This window comes from Lonchura striata, chromosome 1 (genome assembly GCF_050655825.1).
Source record: "Lonchura striata isolate lonStrDom1 chromosome 1, ASM5065582v1, whole genome shotgun sequence".
Taxonomy (NCBI): Eukaryota; Metazoa; Chordata; class Aves; order Passeriformes; family Estrildidae; genus Lonchura; species Lonchura striata.
In genome coordinates, this window is record NC_140703.1 from 29775936 (window position 1) to 29801475 (window position 25540).

General features: G+C 39.5%; 1 protein-coding gene across 8 annotated transcripts; it reads right to left on the reverse strand.

Moving 5' to 3' along the window:
• Positions 1 to 1126: 1126 nt before the first annotated feature.
• SPICE1 (spindle and centriole associated protein 1) lies at positions 1127 to 25296 on the reverse strand. Of its 8 annotated transcripts, XM_085572450.1 has the most exons (18): positions 25159 to 25296; positions 24669 to 24716; positions 23416 to 23562; positions 19443 to 19545; positions 18559 to 18680; positions 16936 to 17021; positions 16508 to 16650; positions 16142 to 16282; positions 15117 to 15382; positions 11741 to 11872; positions 10955 to 11102; positions 9330 to 9554; positions 6939 to 7324; positions 5440 to 5611; positions 3988 to 4090; positions 3579 to 3657; positions 2318 to 2436; positions 1178 to 1345 (listed from the first exon to the last, which is right to left on the reverse strand). In XM_085572450.1, exons 1-17 carry the CDS (start codon positions 25240 to 25242, stop codon positions 2350 to 2352), a joined length of 2472 nt encoding a protein of 823 aa, XP_085428576.1. In that variant the 5' UTR covers positions 25243 to 25296; the 3' UTR covers positions 1178 to 1345; positions 2318 to 2349. The 8 variants fall into 8 exon arrangements, 6 of the variants coding, with proteins under 6 accessions (XP_085428591.1, XP_085428576.1, XP_085428575.1 ...); XM_085572465.1 differs by lacking the exon at positions 2318 to 2436 and having other exon boundaries at positions 1127 to 1345; XM_085572449.1 differs by lacking the exon at positions 1178 to 1345 and having other exon boundaries at positions 1448 to 2436.
• Positions 25297 to 25540: the final 244 nt, after the last annotated feature.

Here is a 25540-nt window from a genome sequence, read left to right on the forward strand (position 1 = left end):
AGACCAAAGCAGCTGCAGCTAAACCACCCAGCAACACAGGATTTGTGCAGACTTGCCCTTGCTGTGGCTTCTGACCAGACATTCCTGCTTTCCCCTCCCTCCCTGCAGCTTTCCAGCCACCTGCTGCCACTTTCAGCTTTCTGTTGCTATATATATTCTTTTTAATCTCTCCTGAATCCTGCCTACATTTTCTGAAGGGAAGATGAAACCGTATTTTTTTCCAAGGAGGCTTTTCTAAGGAAGCAAATTCTTTCTGATGTCAGGCCATTGATCTTTTTTAGCTTCCTTCAGGCATACTTGAGAGAGGGAAGTGATCTGAAAGGCTCTAAGTTTCTACATGCAAAAGACCATAGAATCATTGAATACTCAGAGTTGGAAGGGACCCACAAGGCTCATTGAATTCCAACTCCTGACCCTGCACAGGACAGCCCTAAGATCAATACCATTTTCCCAAGAATATTATCCAATCACTTCTTGAGTTCTGTCAGGCTTGGTGCTGTGCCCACTTAATACTGATACTGAGAAGACAAATGGAGTTGTTTGTTTTTCCTTTGCCTTCACTGCTGGGACAAGGAGATAAAAGGGTATAACAGCAGGGTATTTCACTGAGATAGAGCTAGGAACAAAAACCTGGTCTTGCTGCGGGGCAGTGAGAGCAGGGAATTCACTTAGATGAGACTTGAGGTCAGTATGAGGCCTGACCAAGCACACTTTTATGCATATATGTACACACAAAGAAATATAAAATCCAACCAGTTCCCTGCAGGAGCAGGTGTTAATCTCACAAGTCAGCCTTTTGTTTCAGACAGGTACAGGCCAGCCTGCTTATCAAGCACCAAAGCTTGAGCTGGTGAGTTGAATTCTATCAACAGCTGCAGTTTGTTTCTTGGTCTAGAACAGACAAAAAAAAACAAATCCCCCATAAAACTCCTGGCACTAGCAGTTTCTCAGACACTGCCTTGAGCTTTACTAGCCTTCAGTATTCCAGCAAACACACTTCCATGAGATCCCAAGGGCAGCTCATTTCTAACCACAGAACACTTTGTGACCCTAGCCTGAACCACAGGAAGTCACAGGCTGTGGAGATGGTGGGAAGTGACTGGAGCCATCTGGAGTGGATGTGTCCCTCCCACCTAGAGACTTCCAAGTTAAAGAAAATAGATTACTCTAAGGATTAATTCCAATCCTGTATTCTAAAAGGAATTCTAATTAATTACAGAGAATTTGTAGCAAACATTAGCAGAGGCAACAGCATTACCTGTGGCACTATGGTTATGTAGTCCCATCCCAACTGTGGCACTGCTGTCTCTTCATGAGTTGAGGGATTTCTTCCAAGCAATTTTAACTGTTATTTCACAAAATACAGAAATATAAACCTTCTTCACTTCCCAAAGCTAACATTGGAAAAATAAATCATGGAAATGCCAATGAACATTTGAACAGACCCTCTTCTGAATCTCACTTTTTTATTTTCTAGATCTGTTTAGAACCTTTCCTTTACAAAAAACAAATCAGAAAAAAAAGAAGCATTATTTTCTTCATTCTCCTATAACTGAACTGACAAAAGGACAGAGGCTGGCTCCATCCTATCACTACCTCTAAGAGGAAATTTCACAGTTAAAAGAAAGTCTGGTTTTGATACTTGCAGCTATATTCTTTCCCAGACTTGCAAATTAATTTTCATTTTATAGATCTCCATCATAAATGTTTTTGGCAAGGTTTACTACAACCTAAGAAACAGATAACAAAGCATTTCCTCAAATTCTTAAATTTTATAGGTAATCATTGCTAATAAAATAATGACTACTTTAAAAAGTCAAATAAAACAAATATAAGAACCATGGGCATTAGAATATTACATAAACACACAGCAAACCAGCTTAATACTATTATATGTATCAATTTTCTGTTATATCAAAGACCACATACTTTCATATATAGCAAAAAAGATTCTGATTTTAACTTCAAATACTCACTTTATATTTACTATAAAAATATTAAATGAGATTTTTGAAAAACAATCCTCCAGTCCAGATGCAATCTCTAACAAGTTAACTACACAGAAAACATAATTTTTGGGATCAACTGTAAACCACAGAAGGAATAAATTCTGTCTGATGCAAATACTTATCCACCAGAAACAGACTGCCTTCCTAATCTCCAGGTTCCTTATCAATGCAGGTACCTTCCCTCATCTCAGTTCTTCCTGACATTTTATTCCCATACCTTGTGCAAACACATGCTCCAGAAAGTTTCACAGGCAATTTCTAAAATCTTCTGCCTTCAATATACCTAACAGAAGTATCAAGATGCTTACTTGTAAAGCTCCAGCAGCCTGAGTTTACAACCTCATGAAAAATTTTTTTGGTGAAAAGGTGTAAGGTCACAGCAGTGTGTCCAGCTCAGAAACTCATTCCCAGGGCTTCTTAGATTGCTCTGTAGGACACAAATACAGTAAGGACATGGCCCTTTTCATACAAATGGCACTGACATAAAAACACTTCAGAGTTAAACTGCACATCTGTAGAGAGATATTGTAATTTATTTGTAGTTAATTAAAAATATTTTAAAAATACAGGACTTGAGGTCAGCTTGCTTTACATAATATGCATTGACAATGCAAACCATCCTTCTTCTTTCTGCTTTTCTATCTGTAAAAGAAGAAATCAATTGAGAATAATATACAGTAAAGAAAGAAAAAGAAAAGAAAAAAGAAGAAATCAAAAAGAAGAAAAGAAGAAATTTGTAAAAGAAGAAATCAATTGAGAATAATATACAGTAAATTTTCCATAGATCTGTGTGTCACGATTGTTGTCTGCCACTGGCACCATGGAGGGAGTCACACCACCTACTTCAAGCCACACCTTCCTTAATAATTTCAAAAATTAAAATTCCCTTCTAGGGATTTATAGCTTGCCGTTACGATAGCAAGTCCTGGACCCTAACTCTGTTCTCCTTATCAGGTTCTAACTTAATTTAGGACATTTTGGACACCAGGAAATAGGTTATTGATATGTCCTCATGGTTGCTTTCAAGCCTATGAACAGCTCTTATGACTGGTTTATCAGTCTGTACCACTGCAGGTCTCCCTGTGAAAGCATCTCAGCACAGTCTATCCTTTTCTTTGCACATCAGGAGTCAGAAATCTAGATTGGGGCTTTCTTTACATTTGTATTTATTCATCCTTCAGCAACTGACTTGTGCAACAGCTAGGTAAGAGCTTGCTTGCCTCTTGACTGTGGCTCTACCAGTACATCATAATCATGGCTTGAAATTCTCTGGAGCCACCAGGGAAAATTTCCAGAGGTTTCCAGTTCTAACACACGAAGATGCCACAGCAGAAAAGAGTTACTTATAAACAACTCTGTGGCAGAAAATAATGACTGTCACTAGGGCACTAGTACTCAGGTCTCTTCTTACCAACTGTCTGTAATCCAATCTGCCACTAAGTGATTGATAATAGCCTTGGGATATTTAAAACAGGACAGAGCTTGCCTCTCTTCATCCTTCTTATGATTATCTTTCTCCTTTTATGATAACATATTAAAATTTTCTGATTAAAGATTTTGCAGACTCACCTTTGGTCTTTGACTGACAGAAGTTAATTTGGTACTTTCTGATGTGGCACTTAAAGGTTTGCTGGAGTCTCCTACAGTCCTGGAAATATTCAAAATAAGATATAAAAAGTGAAAAATGGAAGTGACTACTAGAATGTTATTTCTGATCCTGAGTTAGGATCCCTCATCAGCAGTCATCAACAACACATCTCATCTGTCTTATGTCAGACTGCAGATAGTTAAAATACAAACAAAGGAAGTTGTGAAAAAGCTATTAGACCTTTGTCCCATTTGCAGATTTAATGTGAGAAAGTAAGGGAAAATCCACAAAGCCAAAAACACACACTACAATTTATCCATTGTGTTCAATTTCTGCTGCATTGGTACTTAAGACACTACAAATATGAAACAGTAAAGGATGAACTTTTACCTTCTTATACTGGTCATATGGGCATGGGGAACACTGTCATCCTTGGAGCTGTCTGTAGCCACTGCCATGGGAACAGACATTTCAGCTGTCCTCCTTGCATTTTCTAGGTGATAAATAATTGCTTGATTCTGATGAGAACACAGCAACATTGCACAACATTCATTTTGTTTTACTGTTTTTCCCTGAGGCATCACAATCTCTTCCCAATGGCACAGATACACAGACCAGAAATAAAACATCAGGTTAAATGCCAACCTCACATTCACTTTCTGAAAATGACTGACAGTGAAAGCAGAGACTCAGAGCAGCTACACACAATGCTCACATATATAGAATGATGCTTCCACAGTTAAACTTTCTGGTTGTTGGCAATTACATGCTTAGAGACTTCTGATCTCTCATCTTTGCTTCTTTAAGTTTTTACTTACCATGCTGAATTTACATTACAACAGCCAAACAAGCATTGCAAGTGTTATGAACGGACCCAGGAGTCCTGCATAGGCACCTGCATGCAAATACCCACACACTGCTCCCTCCTCCCCCATATTCCTCTCTCCAAGTCCTTTCCTCTTTGTACATCCTCTGTGGTTTCACAGGACAGATGTCTCTGACCTGTACACAGTCACAAGCAGTTTTGCTTGTAATGACAATGACACCATGAAAAGATAAAGGAGCTCTGACCTCCTGCAAAGTAATTTTTTTTACAGTTATACATGGCAGCTGATCTATGAATCTTGAACCAGCAAGTATACTCCCTAAGCTAATTTACCTCTTTACATGACTGGAAGCTTCAGTTATTCCTTTCTATTAGCACAGGCAGTAACTCAGCAAGACAATCTGATGGAAAGAGTACCCAAAAGACAAAAACTAAAATGGGGTTGAGAGTGGGATGACCACTCTGCCATAAGCTTTAGAAGCCTGATGTAAATATTTCAGTCTATTTCACCCAGGATTCTGCATGATAAGAGGGCTGATTAAAAAGCCCAGTCCTGACCACCAGAGATTATCAGAGAATCAACTAAGTTGAAAAAGACACCAGAGAGCATCACCTCCAACCTCTGAACACCTTGTCAATATGCCACATCCAATATTTCCTTAAGCACTTCCAGGGATGGTGACTCCACCACTCCCTGTGCACCCTATTCCAATGCCCAACAACCCTTTCTGTAAAGAAGTTCCTACTAATGTCCAAATGTAGCACCTGTTCTTCAGACAAGAACAAACCAAAGAACAGATTTAACAATGAAGCACAGTACTTGCAGCAGACTAATTACTTAGAAGATAACTTCAGCAGAGATTTAGATGATATATTTTTAGCTCTCTGAAGTAAGAGGTGTTTGTACCACACAGGCATTAACAGCAAGTGTACTTCTGACCACGACCACTGATCCAGTAAGATAAGGACCAGTTAAAACTGACTAGTTTTTGTTTCTCCTGAAGCTGGGTACTTACCAGTGTAATTCAGGGATGGGGTTAGAACAGGAGACAGCACTGGAGGGACCATATCAGCAGCAGCTGATTTCTGCTGGTCTATCAACTGCAACAGTTTATCCCGTGCTTCTGTACTCTGGCGAGTCAGCTCCGCTATTCTTTCCTCCAAGCTCCTTGATACCATGAGATGACTCTACTTGGATAATGGAATAATTACTTCCAATGAAATATTTAAAATTTTCACCCTAAAGGAGGGCACACAATATATTTCAAGTACTTCTATGCATTTCATTTTCAAACTGAAAGTGAATATAATTATGTAGCACTTCTGTGAAAAATTTGATTTTGGCCCTTTTACTGTCCTATATCTAAGTCCTCAATTGATTAAACATTACAGTATTTTATACTGGTCTTCCCGCAAGTAGGAAAAATACAGCTGTTGTCTATACAATTTGAGAAAGAAAAAAAAAAAAACCCAAACCCCCATCCAAAAGAACCCCCTAAACCACAAAAAAAACCCCAAAAAACAACAACCCCCCCAAAAAAGACCCCACCAAACCCAAACAAACCAAACCAAATAAACACCCAGCAATTAACTATAATTAAGAATATACTTAATCAGAGAGACACATATTCAGGAGGGTATGGGGAAGCAAAAGCAGGTTTCTGGCAGAAGTGTCCTGGAACTCATATTTATACCAAGTTTTGATTTATTTGACCTCTTCCCCTCCCTCTCCCTAATTGCTTCCACAAAAACAACACTTACTAAGGGTTTGCATCAACTTGTACAACCAAATTACTAAACAGTACACAACATAACCCAGTGTGGAAAGTGACAGCACACTCAGCCTACATTTAAATGAAGAAATTAACAATCTTTGGGATCCTTAATTAACAGTCAAGCAGTCACTGTGATAGAACAAAAGACAATAGCAAGGGCAGGGATTTTTTTGTGATGTTAACTTCACTCACTGGGAACCTACTAAGTAACTGCTTAGCTGCAGGTTAATTTTTTTCCTCTTAAACTGAAGCCTTCAAGGTCTCTCCCAAAAATCTTTGGGATTTTCAGAGAAGAGGACTGACAAGATAGAACCAACAAGCATATACACTATGATCAAACATTTGCAAAGGATGTACTTGCACTAACTTGAATCTCATCTACTTTTGGGTCAGAGTAGCAGAGATGTATGACATGGCTTTAAATATGCATTTTACAAGCTTGACAAGAAGCTGTGGGTTGGTGCAGTGCTTTCACTGCTAACAGCATCCAAAGTACAAGAGCTTGGATCACATTACAACACCACCTCTTTCTGCAGCATAACCTTATAACCTTCTTCAGAACCCATGTACAACATAGGCCCAATATAAGAAGCTACTGCTGACTGGCTTATGGAAAAATCACAAGTCTCCAAGAAAACAAATAGTAAGTGACAATATGAAGGACAAAAAGCACCAGTAAACTATGGGAAAGCAAATCAACAGAAAGGAGATCCAGCCTTTCTTTTCTGTTAAATTCTAACCTGTCCTTGTGAAGACTCTGGACTGGGATCTGTATTTTGTGTCAAGTCTGGCTGAAGCAGACAATCACTTTTGTCTCCAGAGGCACCTCTGAATTTGCTCAGTTGAGCTTTCATTAGAGCATTCTGCCGTGTGAGCTCAGCTATCTGTCCCAGCAGATCACCATTTCGAAGGAACTCTTCAGCTGTGCTGTTTTTTCCAGTGTCACCTGGGCAGGACAGATGGGTTTTGTCATGGGAACTCTCCAATTCTTTGTCTGCAGGAGGAATTGGCTGCCTTTGAGAGATGGGGCAGTTCTCCTCAGTTGTGATCTGTGTCCTCAGGGAGGAAGGTAAGCTCCTTTCCTTGCATGGCTCTCTTTCAGTAGACTGGGAAATGGCTGCAAACACTACAGGCACAAAATAAAGAAACAGTAAGAACACTCAGATCCTCACTGAGGAGACAAGAGTGACTTTACTGCTCACTGAGGGGACTGATAGTGACTTTATCGCATCAGGCTACTAATAATCAAGCAGAAATTTGAATTGTACTATCTGGCCTGAATGGTGTTATGGTACTGATCAAAACCACTCTACGCAACATCCTGCTGTAAGAACTCACTATGTGAGTATTTCCTATTGCAGTCTTACATTCAAATGATTTGAGATTGACAGAGTAGTCACTAAGAAGATAAATTGTTTTGAATTTCTTAGCTGACCGATCAAATACTACTTCTTAGTCTTCCATTTTCGAAAATTCAGTTACTTTACCTGACAAACAAAGTTTTTGTTTCAGTTATATTTATATTTGATATTTATATTTGGTTATTAACAAAACTTTTAGATTCTAAAAGAAAAACGTAGAAGACTTTTGGCATGGTAATAAACTAACTACTTAGCCCCTAAAGAGGAAGCACTGTAGCCAACAAAAGTAGTGAGGTATTTTTTTGTGGTCATCATCAACAAAGAGGTAACACACCACAGAGACATGTCTACAGTTACAGCACTGTCTGCTGCTATGACAGTCCAACTCGACTTTTGTAACCAAAACCAGCTTTTCCATGCTTCATACACCAAATAGCCCATTCCTTCACAAGCTTTAGTTTTTGCCTCTTGAGCGGAGATGAATACTTAAAAATTTACACTCGAGTGTGTTTTATGAAGCTATGAGCATAAAGAAACATTCATTAAGTTTAACATTTGTTGGGCCATTTAGCATCAGTCTTAAGAGAAGAACAATATATTTTAGAGAAATCTTGGAATACAGTTCTCCATTGCTGTTTCAAATAACAGAAGACATCTGACAGTTCTCAATGGGACTGAAACCAGACATTGCTCTTTGTAGAGCAAGACCTTTAGTTCATTTCCTCCAGATTGTTTATGCACCTCCTCACAGCACAGCAGCCCACCAAGTGGCTGAACTAGATATAAACTTACAATTGCCCAGCCAACTCCTTAAAAATCAGAAGGACTTTTGGTTGTTTTTCTGCCTTGGAAAAGGCTGACAAAACAATAGCTGAAAGGGGGGAGAAAGGAGGAAAACCCCAAAACCCACTCCTGTACCCTCCTTCTTGTCAGCCACGATCACTCTGGCCCTGGATGTAATTATCTGCCTCTCAACAAGGGTGTTATCCAGGACCCTGGCATGTCCAGTAGGATGCATGTGCTTTCAGTGAAGATTGCAGCAGGAAACAGCTCAGTTTTAGAATCACAGCGTGCTTCCTTCTGCTCACTTCAGTAAGAATAAATGAGAAACACTTCCCTAATCACTCTGATGAACTTTATTCCTCCCATGAACCAGAACTGAGCTATGGATACTGACTGAGCTACCTGGTTATCTGGCAACACAATTTCACACAAAATGTCCTCAACCATTTCCTGTGTATTGAATGAAACCCAATGAAACCTGGCTTCCACAGATTCTAAAAACTCCTTTGCTGAGGAGATTTGCTCAAAGCAGGAGCACACAGCTTACAGACATCCTGTTGTGTCTGCAGCATTGCAGAAACAGAAATTCCAGGCTTCAGTGGTCCCACCGTTAAAGGTGACGGGAGCTGGATTACACCATCAGCAGATCTGAAATTATGTGCTGCAGGTCATTCACAAAGAGCTTCAGCAATCACACAGGTAAGATAATCAAAATGAGTACAGAATGAAAATGTCAGTCTGGATTGCCTCTAGCAGGACTGCTGCCAGCAGATGGAAAACAGGAAGTGTAAAGGCTGTCCAGCAATAGGCATAGTAACAAAGGAAGTGTCTGAGTGCAGTAGAGGACATTCCAGCTATAGGGCCAATATACCTAGGCATACACATTAAAAATTTTCCATGGAAAATACATCTTCAGAGGTAATGCGAGATTGAAACAGTAACACACAACACAGACTCCTATGTCTACTGCAGTCAAAGAGATCTCACCATTCTGGAGGGAAGACAATTCCTGAGTGCTTTTCTGCTGTGGTGGGGACAACAGCACAGCTGGCTGGAAGACATGAGCTGGGAAGCTTCTACCAGGTCTCATATCAGCTGAGGCACCTGGCCCTGGGTGATAGGTGAAAGGAAGTTCTTCCTGTGGAAATTTCAGCATATTTTCCCTATTGCCTGCTCCAGTCTTGGCCTCAGAGTAGGTCAAATCAGTTTTTTCTGAAGACAAAGCAGGGGTGAAAGTTAAGCAAATGAACAAAACAAACCAACCAAACAAAAAAAGTAAAAAAAAAACTACTTATAGTGAAATAGCAGTGTAGGAAAAATATCAGTAACAACTCCTATGTTCAGATACCTGAAAAGACAGACAAGAGTAGAGTATGTTCCACACCTTCCTTCTGATGTTCAGGTACAGAATTCTTTCACTCAAGCAAATTATAAATCTTTATTGGCCATAAGAGCAGGAAGAACTCTTACACATAGCCTTGCAATTTCAGGACAGTAGTATGACATCTGTTTGTAGTTCATGCACAAGACTTACAGATACATGATTTGAACAGGTATCTGAGCTGCATTTGGCAACATTCTCTTGTGAAAATCAGACTTATGCACTTCTCCTAATGCTCCATGAATGTGATGGCAACAATGCTATTAGAAAACAATTCAAGGTTTTTTTGAACTCTGTTGAATTTATTATAATTTAATTCAAATAAGACATCTCTTCAGTTAAAAAAAAAAATATTCTTCCTTTTACTAAGGAAGAGATTTGAAAATTCTAGTGCTGTAGAATTGTTGAATGTGAAGGTTTGAGTATTAGGTTGGGGTTTTCTTGAGGGGTGCTTTTCTGACTTGTTTGGACTTTATATTTTGGGGGGTGGTTTCCTTTTGTTTGCTTTTACAAGACCTGGGTCAATCACATCAAAAAGGGTCTGGTATGTGTCTTCTTCCAAAGAAGAAAATCCTTCGAGGAAGAAAGCTTTTAACTACAGGAAGATTCACAAACCCAACATTTAACTATGTAATACAAGGAACTCTGAGAAATCTTGGGATTCGCACGAAGTTACTGACCTCAGGAGCAACAGCAACACATTTAAACAACTGACCAGGAAAAACAGCTGGGAGGAAGCTCAGTGGTGAAAGGTGGTTAACAGTCCAAGGTGAATCATGTTTGGTTAGTCTGGCACCAATCTACTGGCTCAGCTTAACCTGTCTCCATGTCACACCTCTCTGACTGGTGGGTTCTGGGCCTCAGCTGCTGCTGTTTTGGCCAGCAGCGACCTCCAGTGTCGTATGGAAGAACCAATGTGAGACTGTCAGGCTGCTCAGCAACAGGGAGCTGAGATGCTGATTCTGTTGGGTTTGACTTCTTTGGGTTTCTGCGGTTCTTTTAGGAGCCTCAGAATGAAACTGACTTTGGAAGCCACCTTAATGGGGGAAAGCTACTGTCCTCCTTGGCTTGTGCTCACAGCAGAACATATGGCCTGTGAATTTACAGAAGTGACATTCACACTCTTGCAAGAGCAACCTGTGCAAGGAGGCATCTATTAAATACCAGATTTTCCACTACAGGGATAAAGTAACAACTCCTCTTTCATCCTTCACACATTCATTGTACGTACCTTGGCTGTTTGCTGGGCCTCTGCTTGCAATTCCAAAATGTTCTGGACTTTGTTCTCTTTCAGGTTCTACCAAAGGGAGGCCTTTAAATGCTTGTGTGAGGCACATCAGCTTTTGATCTGTTACTGTCATGTATTGCTGAAGCTTCTTCTAGAGGAGGGAAAAACCCCATACACAGAATTACAGAAATTTGTGTTCTACCAACATAAATTAGAAAATTATATACTACAATAAGTCCTGAGAAGAAATCTGGCCTCTTAATACTACTGCATGATTCTTTAGGATTCCAGTTAGGATTAAATATTTTTGTCTCCACGTTTCTCATTTATAAATCATTTGTTTTGCCTTTTCTTACATGACATTACTTCCTCTCTAAAGTTTATTAATTGCATCATTCCCAAATGTAGCCAATCATCAAATCTACCTCCACTGGAAACTAAAAAAAAGGAAAATGTAGTATTACATCTACTCATTGCTCCAGTAGTGTTAACAGTATGGAAGTGTGAAGGAAGATGCCTAAACTTTTTGATGGATTAAGTAAAGGTCGGTTTCATAGAACCAGCACTTTCTCAGGCTTTGAGGTTAAATAAAGATAAACAAACAACTTTCCAAACATTTCATACCTGCTACTGTAATTCTCAAGCTCCTCATTCAGTTTTATCACTTTCTTTCTGTTTATGGTTAAAATCTCCAGAACTTGAGACAATGCATCTCAGCCCATATTTGCAACAGAACTCATAATTCTAACACGTTATCCTGATGGGTAAAAAGCAAGGAGGGCTCAGTACCTGTATAGTAATGTTTTCTTCCCTTACTTGAAGAACCTCAGCAGTCAGAGCATCAATCAGCTCTCTGTGTTCATTCAACATCTCCTTCTGCTGCTGCCTCACCATCTCTTTCTCATGCAGCTGCATTTCAGCCTAAAGATGGAGAAAAAAATTGAAAACTTACTATAAACCAATACAGACTCATATTTGAAACCAGGAGTCTTCATGACATCATAATGTAATAGCTTTTCCCACTACTGCTAAACTTCATTACTTTCAAGACAAAATGGAATTATCTGGCTTTGGGAACTGTCAGAGAGCTTACTGTGTATCTTTGATCCTCCAGGACACTGTAGGGAATCATTGCTCTTCTGCCTTTACAGGATATAACTAAAGCATTTTCTCTCTGCACAGATACAGTTTCTTAAGTCACTGAATCTTCATGCAGGAATCAAATAATTCCAGGTGTGCTGATGCTGGTCAGTTTTCCATGCTACTTGTGCCTAATCTTTAGTTTCCCTAATTCATTAATGAAGACTAATTTGACTAAGTCAAGGAGAATCTATGTGTTTTCTAATGTTTTCCATCAGAGATAAGAAGTTCTAGAGGGTTTTAGAAGTATGATAACCAAATAGCTCTGCATCCACATGAAATGAATTAATAAATGAATATTTTTGAGACTAACTCACAGATACTGCCACTAGACACAAAGACAGGCAGATACACCTCCCTTAAGTATATGAGAAGCAAACCATCCATTTTCTGTTTCCCTTCCAGCTAGAGAGGACAGGGTTTTTTGTATTGATCCAAGCGAAGCATACTGGCTCAGAAAATGGATAAAAAAACCTGTACCTGGTCTTCTCTTTTCAGAAATCAAGGACAGCACAAAAAAAGCACTTCTCCCCTGGCAGCAGCAATGAAGATTCTGATGCCTTAGATCATCTGGACCAGCTACTGTATCTACTCATCCTACACAGCACTAACCTAGTCTTGGAGGAAAAGCTTCCAAGCAGCTCTGTCCTACATTTATGCATAGGGAAACCATCAGGGTTAACATATATTCCTATCCCTAGGCAGGATTTAAGACTGGTATACCCTGAAAGAAGGATTTTCATCCCAGCCCACTGCCAGGTGTGGCTCTAATCATGGGGGCTTTAACACTGCATCAGAACATGCAGCAGACAGGGAGAACAGAGCGGCACAGGGCCAGGAAATATGCCCATACTCTTTTTATCATGTGGGTCTGGCAAAGAAACAGCTTTCTCAGCAGAATGAGGGTGAGGAGGGAATGATTAATTCTAACATCTGGAAGGTGATCTAAAAATCAGTTTAGAAACCAAATCAGATTTATCCATTTCCCTTTAAGAATTTAATATAGTTTTGCAAATATTTCAGAAGTTTCTTTTCCTCCTTTCCTCTAGCCTCTTCCATAGCCATTATTTCCTTCTTATAGGTGTTGATTTATTAATCACTTAATAAAAACACTTTCATGAGAGATTCCTGAATTCAAGTTTCTCTTCCTACTTTTTAGATACAATTGTAAAAATAAATTAGGCAACATCTTTTATTGCAACTCTTCTGATTTTCTGCAACAAAACTAGAAGGAGACAAAGGGAATCTCTAAAACCTTTGAAACCTCGTGAAGACTGACTAACTGACTGTTTAAGTAAAATCAGGGGCTTTTTAAAGATCCTCTGCAAAGTCATTTTCTTAAAAAGCACTGTCAGTTATAATCCAGGCATTGGAAGTCTGCTAACTCTGTTGGCTAGGCAAGACAGATGGTACACACAAGTGCTTGATCTATGTCTAGCATCACAGGGACCAGGTTTTATGAAACACTCTAAGACAAGCTGGGCTTCTTCCCAGCAAATTCTCAAATTATAATTGTAATTAAACCTCCCTGCAAAGGAGAAAAGTCACTTTAGGATATGAATGCAGTATCTATCTCAAGCAAACCTGAATAAAATTAACCACATTATGCAGCTTGAGTGACTTTGTAATATTGCTAACTTAAGAATTTAGGTAGTAAATTTGTGTGCATGGCAGACAATTATGCAAACAATCAACTTCTGGAAGGACTTAATGGTAACAAGAAAAATTATGAGGGTAGCTTTGGAAGACATCTGAGGCTCAGGAATAACTCATTTCTGTAGAAACATGAAAGATTATCTAAATGGAATTATAACTGCAATTACAATTATAAACACAAATTGGATTCTATTAAATTGATGTATTCCTAATAAACAGAAAACATGCTACTGAAATTCTAAGATCCTTCCTTAGGATCTTAGAAAAACCTAAGGAAGGTTCCTTAGGCAAAAGAACCAAATTTAATTCTCTGCTTTGGTATAACAATTTTAACATAAACCAAGCATTATAGACTTTTTTTAAAACAAAATACTTTCTCAGCTGAAGTCCATCTTCTGATGGCAGCTGCTTTTCACTATTGGATTGATTATTTACTATTTGCTTCCAGGACTTAATCAAAGTAAATTCTTCCATACAGATTAAATACAGAGTAATACAAAGATAAAGTTATTATACATCTGGTAAAAAAAAAAAAATTAAAATAAGATGGGTTTCCTCCTTTCAATTATTATACCCCCTGAAAAGGAACCAAAATTAGACAGTTCCACATTCATTAGAGATCTATTACCTTTGCTATGAAATAGATCATTAGCATTTAGATAATATAATCTGCACCTATTAAGAGTGCAGGAACTGTCATAAAGTAGTTTAAAATGTCACACAGAACAAATGAATCTGTGAGGCACTGCTGCCTCTTAATAGCTCTGGGATACAGATGAACTAGTACACTCTGTTTTTCCTTTTCTTTTTGAAAAAAAAGCTTCTACATGGCACACAGGTGATCTTCTTTTTGGAATTCCATTAATTCATAGCTGTGCATTCTTACAGTGAGCACTTCAGGTCATTCTTGCTTAAGGTAAAGTTTCTGTTCTTGACAGTAAAAAGAGGACTAAGGAATCCCTCAAGGAAAATAGGGGATTTGGGTCCACTGCTCTGATGACAACAGCATCACCTTTGGGAGGTGAAGGAAGAAAGTGAATTTGCAAACAATGCTGTAGTTATTACCCTGCTACAACTCTGAGTATATGTGAATAATAATTTTCAATTATTTCAGTGGGTATTTTCTGCCCTTAGATACAGACTTTCACTGCAGTCAACTCCTCCATTTTCACTAGAGATACCAATTCCTAACAAACCAGTTCCTGACAAACCAAAAGTTTTAACTCCTAATTGCATGCAAACCTAGTAATAAGTACTGGTAAGTTCACTGTAAAATGCTTGGAAGCCAGAAAAGACCAAAGTTCCCATCTGTAAAATAATTTTACACCCTTCTTCACTCACTCTCCAGGAGCAGTTCTAAGTCTCTCACCTCTTTGAGGTAGCGCATCAAGCGACAGAGAGCGTTCACCAGTGACAGAGTAAACCCAGACAGGCCTTCACTCCTCTCTTTTTTTGGGACCTCACGACCTGTACATCGTTCATATTCCTCCAGTTCACGCTCTACTTCCTGGATCATGTGGCTGAGAACATCTAGGCTGGGTTTGCTGTCCCTCTGAAGGTCAGTCTGGATTAAATTAGCTGGAGAATCACCTCTCTTCTGTCTTGCAGAGTTCTGTTCAGCTTGCTTTCTTTTCACTGAAGGAGAAGAAAAAGAGGTAATTGGAATTTCAACTTGTTTAGAGATCTTTGCAGTACCAATGAAATTACATTGTTTATTGAAATAAATCAAAGGAAACGTCCTCTCTTGCCGTAAGATGAAACAGACCATCAAAGAATGTCCCCAGTTATGCCAGTTATTGTCAGAGCCTAAAAAGCACATTTTTTGCTGCCACAGTAGTACCTCTCAAGCACAACTGCTAGGTGCTTTTATCTTGGATACACCTGTTTGCATTTTTCTCCTTTCCAGTTAAGTGCATGGAAATAGTTTGCTAATGAAAAACATCTGCTGCTTTCTCATACTCGGTAAGCAACTCTCCTTCCATATTACAGCTTGTAACTGATGTCAGTCCCCTCATACAAACACATAAAATATGGGGACTGAAATGCATCCTTAATCTGTGTAGCACAGAACACAAATCTGGATCAGAACTAGAGAAGTCTTGCACAGGAGAGAACTCCATGACCAGCAAGTTAATTGGCAGCCTCAAAGGGCTGTTTTATGGTTCCCAAATTCCCATGGACTCTGCTTTGCCAATGAATGTGCAGAACACAGGAAAACACACTAGACAAGGAGCTGTGGAACATCCAGCCTGAGAAATACTCAAGACTCAAGGACCCCCTCATCAAACTTTGGTATTAGCCCTTCAATGACTCCCAGAAATCCCTTCCACCCACACTTTCTTAAAACATTAAGGACCTTGGACAAAGGGTATTTTATTTTTAAAAGTACTTAACTCTTTGCTGCAATTTGCTTTTGTTTTCTTGAGTTTGGGTTCAGCACTTGTCTCACAGTGTCACTGGAGTCTACAGACTCTTCTTCATCTTCATTCCGAAGTCTTGAATGGGTTCTCTTGATTACACTGGTAGCATTGAGGGCTGATTTAAACACAAAACAAACAAAAAAGAGTACATGTGAAATATTTCAGGCATGTTCTTAATACTAGTGGGTTCAAGAGTAATTTTATGATAAGAGATGGCTTTTTAGTCTGGAAATACATCTGAGCCAAATCAGCATATGTTTCTGTCTCTGACCACTATAGGAACTCCAGACAGGATCCTACAAATAGCCCAACAACCTTGTTGTGATTTGGCAAACCCAACCTGAGTGATCCAATGAAGGAGAAACAGTTGTTGGAGTGCAAGGCACATTGGATTCCTGTGATAAGGTGGATTTTCTCATATCCTTTTCAACCCACAACGGAGAATTCACCAAGGAATTTTCTTTTCTCAACAACCGAAGTAGCCTATATTCAAAACAAGAATAACAGTGAATTGTAACAGGACAATGGCATGATTCCAGATTCTGTCTTGACAGAGCTCCTAAAATTATCTGCAATTGCTCAGGTGAGTTCCCTACTCACTCTCATTCCCAGTCTCAATGTTACAACAAGGCCTTTCCCTGGAATTCTGAGATCAGGAAAGGATGGCAAAGGGAAAGAGAAGAACTAACTTAACTATACCCATTCAACACCCTTTTGACTCCACCTGTTTCCAATGTCAAGCAGGTGGAAACCCATATTTGTACTGACCTGTCAGAACTGATCCTGGATTTGAAACCCAAAACATCATGGTGTCCATCTTCTGCTAATGCTTCCTCCTCCTTTTCATTAAGAGCCTTCTCAAGAGACAACAAAGAAAACAAAACAGAATTCAGAAGAAGTCAGAGACCAATTTAATGGAATTGTTTCAAGAAAAAAACCAAAAACATTGGTTTTAGTCTTTCCCCCCAAAAGATATTTAAAATAAAAATACCACACAGAAAAAAAACCAAACCCACACCCCTTTGCAGGAAGTTCTGGGGGACTTTAGTACCTAAGAAACACTGATAGTGACAATTGTCTCTGAAAATAACAAAGCAGGTGACTAATTCAATAACTAATATTTTCTTTGTATGATTTATATTAAATATGAAAATCCATGCAAATTAGAGGATAAAATAAAAGCTGTTAAGGCTGTACCTAAACAGAGATACAACAGGCAAAATATGGAAAAATAACCTGAATCCATACCATTTATAACATTTCAGTCATTTGACATTACAAGCTAAACAACTTCATAATGAGACCTGCAAAATTACATTTATAGTCTGTACGTAAAACGCAACTAGAACAAAACACAATCCTATGTACTACATTTACAGCTAAATACAAACAACCAAATTTGGAATCAGGGTTGCTCAAACTACCAGGTTTCTGAGCTGCTGGACAGGTTTCACCAGATAGCCTTTAACTGTGATTTTTGTAGGCACATAAGAACTCACAGAAGCTTGACACACAATCAATGCCTGTTTCTTTTAAAAATTTCAGCTTATCCTGCAGCTTGCATCCACTGATACAGCTAACAAAGGTGCTGCAGTTCTCTCCTAATATCAAAAAATGGAAAAACAAATGCCACACCACAATACCTAACACAGAAATACCACAACTCAAATTACAGGTATTTTTGCAAGACAATAAGAAATGGAAGAAGAGAACTGTGGGAATATGACACCATCACTTTTGCTCCCAACAACCTGTTTGGTCTTCATCAGAGAGAAGTTTTCTGGGAGTATCACATGCCTGTTCTCAAACCCCAGTGAGCATTCCTGGTACAATATGTTATTAAAAGAAAATGGAGCACAAAGGCGAACTAAATTAAGTTTTGAACAATTTTAAAATTGTTTACAACAAATCAGAATAAATGTAAAATAATGTGAAATATTAAAAGTTAAACTTGTAGGAGTCATCAAGGCTGTGGAGTGAACTGGGATACAAATGGCTGTGTCCCCATATATGCAGACATAATCAGTAGATCAGAGACATATTCTGAAATATGGCAATTAGTTAAGTGATACAGAAGTTCTTCTCTTAGACTTTAATCACATTGTACTCTTTCTAAGCATTCCAGAATTTAAAAGGGAGGGCATGCTAATTTGAGAGAGCTTCTACAAGACATAATGATGTTTGTTTCTCATATCCAGTAGTTAAAGCAAAAAAATCACGATTCCTAGAGTCTCACAAAAGAAACTCACCTCTGTTTAATCTTGTCTTGTATGAATGTTATCAACAAAAACGAATTTAGTTCTGCTTCAAAATTCTTGTCTTTGAATAGTCTTATTTTGTTTAAACAAAAAATCCACAGGATGTGTATGGATGGAACAAAATATACATTACCTGGGAATCCATGACAGATTCACTAAGGACAGAAAGCTGGCTGGGAGGATGACTTTTTTGTACAATGGGTCCTTGAGATGTTTCTAAGTCACAGTTAGGAGCCATTGTTACATTAGGAAAACCTAGAGGAATTAAACAACAGAGGAAAGAACACAGAGGGCTTGGTCTGTACTTATGTTTCAGGACTTTGTATTGAAAATCAAGCTCCTGTACTTCACAAAAAAAGGGTCACAGGGATGTCACTTTAAACAACAACCAAAGACCGACCACAGGGTTAATTTAATACACTGTGCCATATACCCAGCTTTTGTCCTTCCCACCTGCATAAATTCACTTGTGCAGAACCAGCTTGCAGGATCAAAGTCACCAGGAACAAAAGAGAATGGCAGCCTACAGAGAAAAGCCCCTAGGTTTAAGATTTCATCTACAGCCAGCCAATCCTGCCTTCCAGCATCACAAGGATCCACAAGCCAAAATAAGAAAAGGAAAAGCTGATATTGTTGATAAATCATCAACCATATCCAAGAGCAAAGAGTCAGCTCATGCAGCAATGAGAATCAGAACTATGGCAGCAGCTCAAACTGTTGCTCTGCACAGGCCAGTAGCTTGGCTGTGAAAAGGTGAGCATGGAGGTGTTTCAGAGCACCTGATGTGAAATTCCACATTGGAGCAATACAGTGGAGTAACCAGCCATCAGTCACTCTCCCCTGCTGCAGGAGGTGATAGCCTCACCTGTGTTTCATCCAACAGGAACAGGATCAATCACACCACATTAGACAAGGAGATTAAAGCAGTTAAAAAGAAAGCTTTGCAAAGCAAGACTATTCATGGAAAGCAAGGAGACCATCTTAAATGTGCTACCACATAGAGATGAGATGTTCTACCTGTTCGTGTGCGAGGAGCAGCCTCAAGCAAGTCTTTTGCCACAGCTATAACCTGACCAGATCGTTCCAATACATCTTGCCAATGGTACTGATCAGACAGAATCTGAAAGTACAGGGTATAAGGAAACTTTACACTGAGCAGACTGATTACTTCCTTTTTTTTTTTTCCCTGGTATTGTTCCTCTAAACAGTTACTGAGAGCACAGTCAATAAGAGAATGTTTGCAAAGTTGGTATTGTGCAATTAGATCCTAAATAAGATAGATCAGAACACCATACTTCATTCACAGTAATTAGAATTCATACAGTTTTTCTGAAAAATTAAACAGTTATTACTTCTTAGGTCCCCATCACCACTGACTCTCTTTAGAACAAATCCTTTCACTCCCTCTTCTCCTCCCAGCCTGACACAAGAAGCCGGGTATTTATGACATGCTCATTAAAAAAAAAAAAAATACATATATTGCAATTAAAAAAAAAAAACATTCCTCAAATCACTTGATCTCAATGTTAAGTCACTTATGTACATCCAACCCCCAAAACATGTATTATTTGATGATATTCAAATCAATTCAAGCAGACTTGTTTCACTCAGTCTTGCCTCCTGAAAATCCTACTTAAAACTTAAGCCACATACAACCAAAAGTTCCAACAGAGATAAACACAGCTGACAACATCTGGCATCAGAAGACATTTTGGAAATCTCCAGAAGATACAGCTTCTATATTCAAATTCTCTCTCTAGTATTTGAAGTCCATCACAACAAGTTCCTCCCAAAGAAGGATGTCTTGGGAGTGCAAAGCAAGAGGCATGCAGTTACCAGGAGCCAAATGGAACTGACGGGGGGTGAGGCTTTGTGAGCAGAACACAATTTAAAGCTCCTCACTGATGCCTGGCTTCATTCAAAAGCTGGAAATTGAAAACTAGTAAAATTATATCCCACAGCCTGGGGAAAAGGTAGATATTCCTAAACAGCTGAGAGGAGATATGTAAGTGATGTCCTTCATCATGGTTCATCAAATTGATCCAGAGACTGTGAGTACTTCAGAAGACCTCACAGAAAAGGCTCATGTATGCCCTCTACTCAAAATTTGAAAACTGACTGACTATTTTTGCTCCTTCAAGAAACTTAAGAAACTGTTTTGAAACAGTTTCACAGTACTCTAAACTGCTATCTCCACAGAGTTCTTTTCAACAGCCCTTGGTAAGTTTGCTGGTTTACATTTAGCCTCATACAAAAAATTCTATGCAATGGCATTTCACTTGTTTTTCGTCAACCTTCTATTTTACTACATACTTTGTTATGTCAAAGTATCCCCACATATCTGAGTTTCATGTTTTTCTAGTCTTTTGAACTTGCATTGCACTGCAGTAAATTAGACTTATAGTAATTTAGCAAGTCAGTGAATATTCATCTTTCAAGCACTTCACAGATCTCATTTTTCAGACCACTGTTCAATTTCCACATCTGATAAGATTAAATCTAGGCTTTCCATCTGACATCAAAACAATGCAGGTTTTTAGATAAAGTTATTATACCAGATAGGCAGAAGAAAAAAATATAGAAAGAAAAAAAAAGGAAAAAAGTTTATATGACTAATTTCCTGCAGATAATTAAAATTAGAGTGATGTGTATAATCAGACAAAAATTATCCTGATTAGTTTGTTTTTACCCTCCTCACTAGATCTTTTTTGGCATCAGCAGGTTCCTAAGCTCTACCCTCCTGCTGAACACATTATGAACATTTTTAGAGCATTGCTCCCAAGGTAGATTAGCTCACATTTGCTTGTGAGGAGAAGAAAAAGCGGTATCATATTGTAACCCATTTAGCTCCACTTACATGCCCTGGATAAATTCACTGAGCAGTGTGCTTTGTCCCGGTTTAGTATCACCTAATTTCATTAAAAATCACCTTCCCTCCTGTTTCAGATTGTTATCGAAACAAAATAAACAGGACTCATCCTAAAATCTCTCCACTACAGTAATGTATTTACCTCTCTACTCTTTGGTGCAATGCACTAACATTATTTGTTAAGCTGCTAATAAGTTGCTACAGGACCTATCTGTGTGGTACCTACAAATTCACAGTCCTAAACTTCAGAGTAAGCTCATTATCTTTTCATTCAGATTTTTATGCAGATGAATCCCCAAAATAGTAAACCTTTGCTTATCTATTTTGTAATTCTTTTGTAATGTCTGTCTGTTCAACACACAACTACATGAGAAACAATACTAATAGCAGCAACTACTCAGTTTTTGTCTCCAAGTCTTTTGCAGTTGAGCAGGATTCAAGAGGCTTAGAAAGTAACACTCACAGCACTAAAAGAAAAAGATCACCAAGGTAACAGGGACAAGGAAACAACTCTCAGTGATTGCACTCTACTGGGAGAGACAGTCTCCACAGTTACTCAGAAAACAGGACCTGGCAAGGAACAAGATTTAAGTTAGGGAGAGGTGAAAATGGTAACTCTTCTGTTTTTCTCTACACACAAGAAGTCGCCAGTGTTTGAAACAGCAGCAGCCAGATTTGTTTCATCTTACCTGGCGTAATTTACTTTTGTCTTCCTTTTCACTGATTCAGAATAAACAGAGAGTAAACTGAATAACTATAAAGGGGCAAACCACTCAGGAGGATGTGAGATTTGTACATTTTCATTCGAAACAGCAACAAATATAGAAGATTATTTCCTAAACATGAGCTTCACATCTGCAAAAGAATGAAGTCACATAATAGATAGGCCACCTAATATCAGAAGATATGGCCTAATCCACCTTTTGTGACACAGAACTTATTTCTGCATGGAAGCATTATTGAAACTGGGCTGCATTAGGGAAAGTCATGTAGCACTTCACAGTGGATTTTGAATACTCTGCTGAAATATCCTTGGCAGAAAAGTACCAAAATAACAAAAGTCCAAGTCTGAGGCTTAATCAGTGAACCATTCATAATACAAAATTTTTACTCTGACTGCAGAGAAAAAGTTTTCTAATAGAAAACTAGGTGGTGATCTTCAATTCCAAGTATTTGCATTTGTTTGTCTATGTTCTCTTGAGTGTTCTCACAGTTCAGAAAGTGACTTCTGAAAAATTACAAAAGACAAAACAATGAAGATTGTGATAGTTAGTCCACTGCACATTTAGAGCTTGCATATCATGTTTATTTTGACTGCTAAGTGAACATTGTTCATCATCATTCTTTACCAGTAGGAACAACTCTCAGCCTGTTCCAGTAAAGAGGTCTGAAAGCTAATTTTCAGATGAGTTTTCTTAACACACGGAAAGAATAACCAGCCCTGTGAAAAAGGAGATCTAACACCACTTTTCAGTGACAGCCACTCTTTGTTAACTAGGCTTAGGTTTACTGCTACAGTTCAATATTCAAAAGCAAATTCAATAATATATTTACAGTCAGAGTGCTTTAGCATGCTGATAACAAGCTTTTCAATCTTCAGATGACAAGCTTGTCAGCCACAGCTCATCAATCTTTATTACATCAACTTTCTTTCCTTAACAACTTCTTGCCTCACCCTTTCAGCCCCCTTGGCACTGTACTTTCTCTGTTTAAATAAACAATGTGCCTCCCTGATAGAGAAATGTTCATGTTTGCATCACAGAAAAATGTCAGACATGAGGAAGAAAAGGCAAGCTGGCAATAAAAACTCAAAGAACACACACACATACTTTTTACAACAGTTGAACTCTGCAAACAGTTTCTGTTCAGATGAAAAGAGGCCTGCAGAATTACAGAGGCCATAGCCAGGCAACCTGGGTCAAATGTGCAATTCTAGGTAACAGCTGGTTTGTCAGACAGTCTACTCCAATCACTGCATGCATACAACACACACAGCATGTGCACATATGAAATCAAGTTGTCCAACAACAGGAGCAGCTGTGGCTTCCTTGTGCACAAGTGGTTTTCCAGGAGTGCTGCAAATCACCTGCAGCCGGCTGCAAGAGCAAATGTAGCTCTCACCTCACGCATCAGAGCCAGCTTCCTTTTCTCCAAGGAATCTGCATCCATTTGCCTTTGCTTCTTCCATTTTCTGTTCAGTGCTTTCTCTTGGAGTTCCACATGTGCCAAGGCTTTGTTTTTTGATTTGTGTATTTCACGGCGACGGAGCTACAGAAACATAAAAGAAATAATTTCAAAAATCAATCTTAAGCGATATTTGCAAAGCAAAGGTAACGAGCTCTTCTTGGTTTTATCACTCATGCACCAAACATTATTTATGTTAACTTCACAGTAGTGCCAATGACAACCTCATAAACATCCACAAGCGTAAAATGCCATCATTACCATCCAAATTTAAAGCAGTTCCAAAGGTGAATGGGGAAAGTCTCAATTTCTGTCTGCCCTTCACCACTGACTCAGTAAGTCAGTGTAAAGGGAGGCAAAAACCTAACACCACCACCTATAAGGTGCATAAAAAGACATTGTCCTGATTTAACATTGCAAGTCATCAGATATAGTGTCTTCTAATGATTATATAGAAAAAATATAGTTTAAATAGAAATTAAAGAAATTAAATATGTGAGGCGCTTGCTAAAGTCTCTAGAAGCTATCAAGGTAAGCACTTGTAGAACCAAGTCTTTCTTTGCTACTGCGACCATCTGTCCTGACAAACCTGTCAAAACTTATAATAATAGCTCATACTGCGTCTTCCATCCTGGTAATTAGTGCTACCAAAAATGTAAATACCCATCTAAATACATGTAAATACAATGTAATTAAATAAATGTAAATATACATGATCTGTTTATTGCAAAGAATTAATATACTTTGCAATCAACAGGTCACTCAGTACAAACAAATTGTGTTAAATTGTTTAAATGAAAATTAAGTGTTTTCAGAATTAGAGAGGTTCCTCAGAAAAAGCACATCTTTCAGTCCTTCCCAGCAGAAGTAAGACCTTCAACTAATGCACTGATCTTTCATGTATTTATGTTTTTATTCTTTTATGATGGCACGCAATTTATTGAAATAAAAACTGCAGCTACTGCTTCCCAGTGGGAACAAGAAACTGAAGAACAACTGCCAGAGCTCGGGATGCTCAGTATCATAAACAAAAAACTGGCACTAAAGAGACAACACATTCAGAAGCTTGAAAAGAGATTAAGCATTGGCAAAAAAATATCCCTGTAAGCATGGCAAGCACTTTTTAATGTCAGACAATCAGCTAAATGTCCTTGCCAGAGGAATAGAGCAGTGACTGCTATTAAACTTACGATATCCTCAGGAGTTGCACGGTGCACTGTCAAATCATGGACGGTACTCTGTGAAAAGGAACCAGGGAACACGTCAAGGGTCGTAACTGAGGGCAAACTTTTTTATTTAAGTTTTATAAAAAAATAAAAACACCTTTAAATTGCAGTACAATTCGCCTAACACTATACTGCTGTGCACCTTCATGGCGAGGGTCCCACCCTCGGCGAGGCGGCCGCCAAAAACGAGAGCCCCACCAAACCGGAGCGTGCCCTTTCCCCAGGAGATGCCGGAGGGGGGCCATTCCTACACTCTACATTCCAGGGAGGGCCAAGGAAACCAGAGGGGCCGCGTCCGCTCGCACTCGCCGTGCCTGCCGGCCCCGACCCACGCGCAACGCGGGCGTTTCCACGGCGCAGCCCCTGCGGAGGGCGGTGGCTCCCCCGTCCGTGGGCACCGAGGCTCCCGGGCGTTCTTCCCAGCACGAGCCGCCCGGCAGCGGGGAGCACTTACATCCCAGTCCCGCCTGGCCGCCGCCGCCTTCCTGGGGCCCTTCCTGCCGGCGGCGCGGGGCCGCGGCCCGCGGAGCAGCGACATCGCGGGCGGGGCGGGAGCGGCGCTGCCAACGGCGCCGGCTCCGCTCGGCCCGCCCCGAGCCAGGGGCGGAGCGGGGCCGGGCCCGCCGCTTCCCGCCCGCGCGTTCCGCGAGGGACGGCCCCTGCCCCGCCTCCCTCAGGGCGGCGGCACAGCCCGCACCGCCTCCCTCCAGCGCAGCCCCTGGCGCTGTCAGTCGGCTTCCGTCTCGCCTCGCCTTAATCTTCCTACTCCTTCACTTCGCTGTTATCCCGCCCCGCTGCAAATACCCTCCAAAGAGATCCCTCAGTGTCCTGCTGAG

What these genes read in the sequence shown, in the direction of transcription:
- SPICE1 (XM_085572465.1), bottom strand. Translation starts at nt 25,242, where the DNA reads ATGTCGCTGCTCCGCGGGCCGCGGCCCCGCGCCGCCGGCAGGAAGGGC. An exon ending in ATTGTCTTCCCTCCAGAATG is followed by an intron (nt 7,325 to 9,329) that starts GTGAGATCTCTT and finishes TTGTGCCTGTAG; the next exon opens with TGTTTGCAGCCATTTCCCAG. An exon ending in CTGTCAGTCAAAGACCAAAG is followed by an intron (nt 1,346 to 3,578) that starts GTGAGTCTGCAA and finishes GTGAAATAACAG; the next exon opens with TTAAAATTGCTTGGAAGAAA.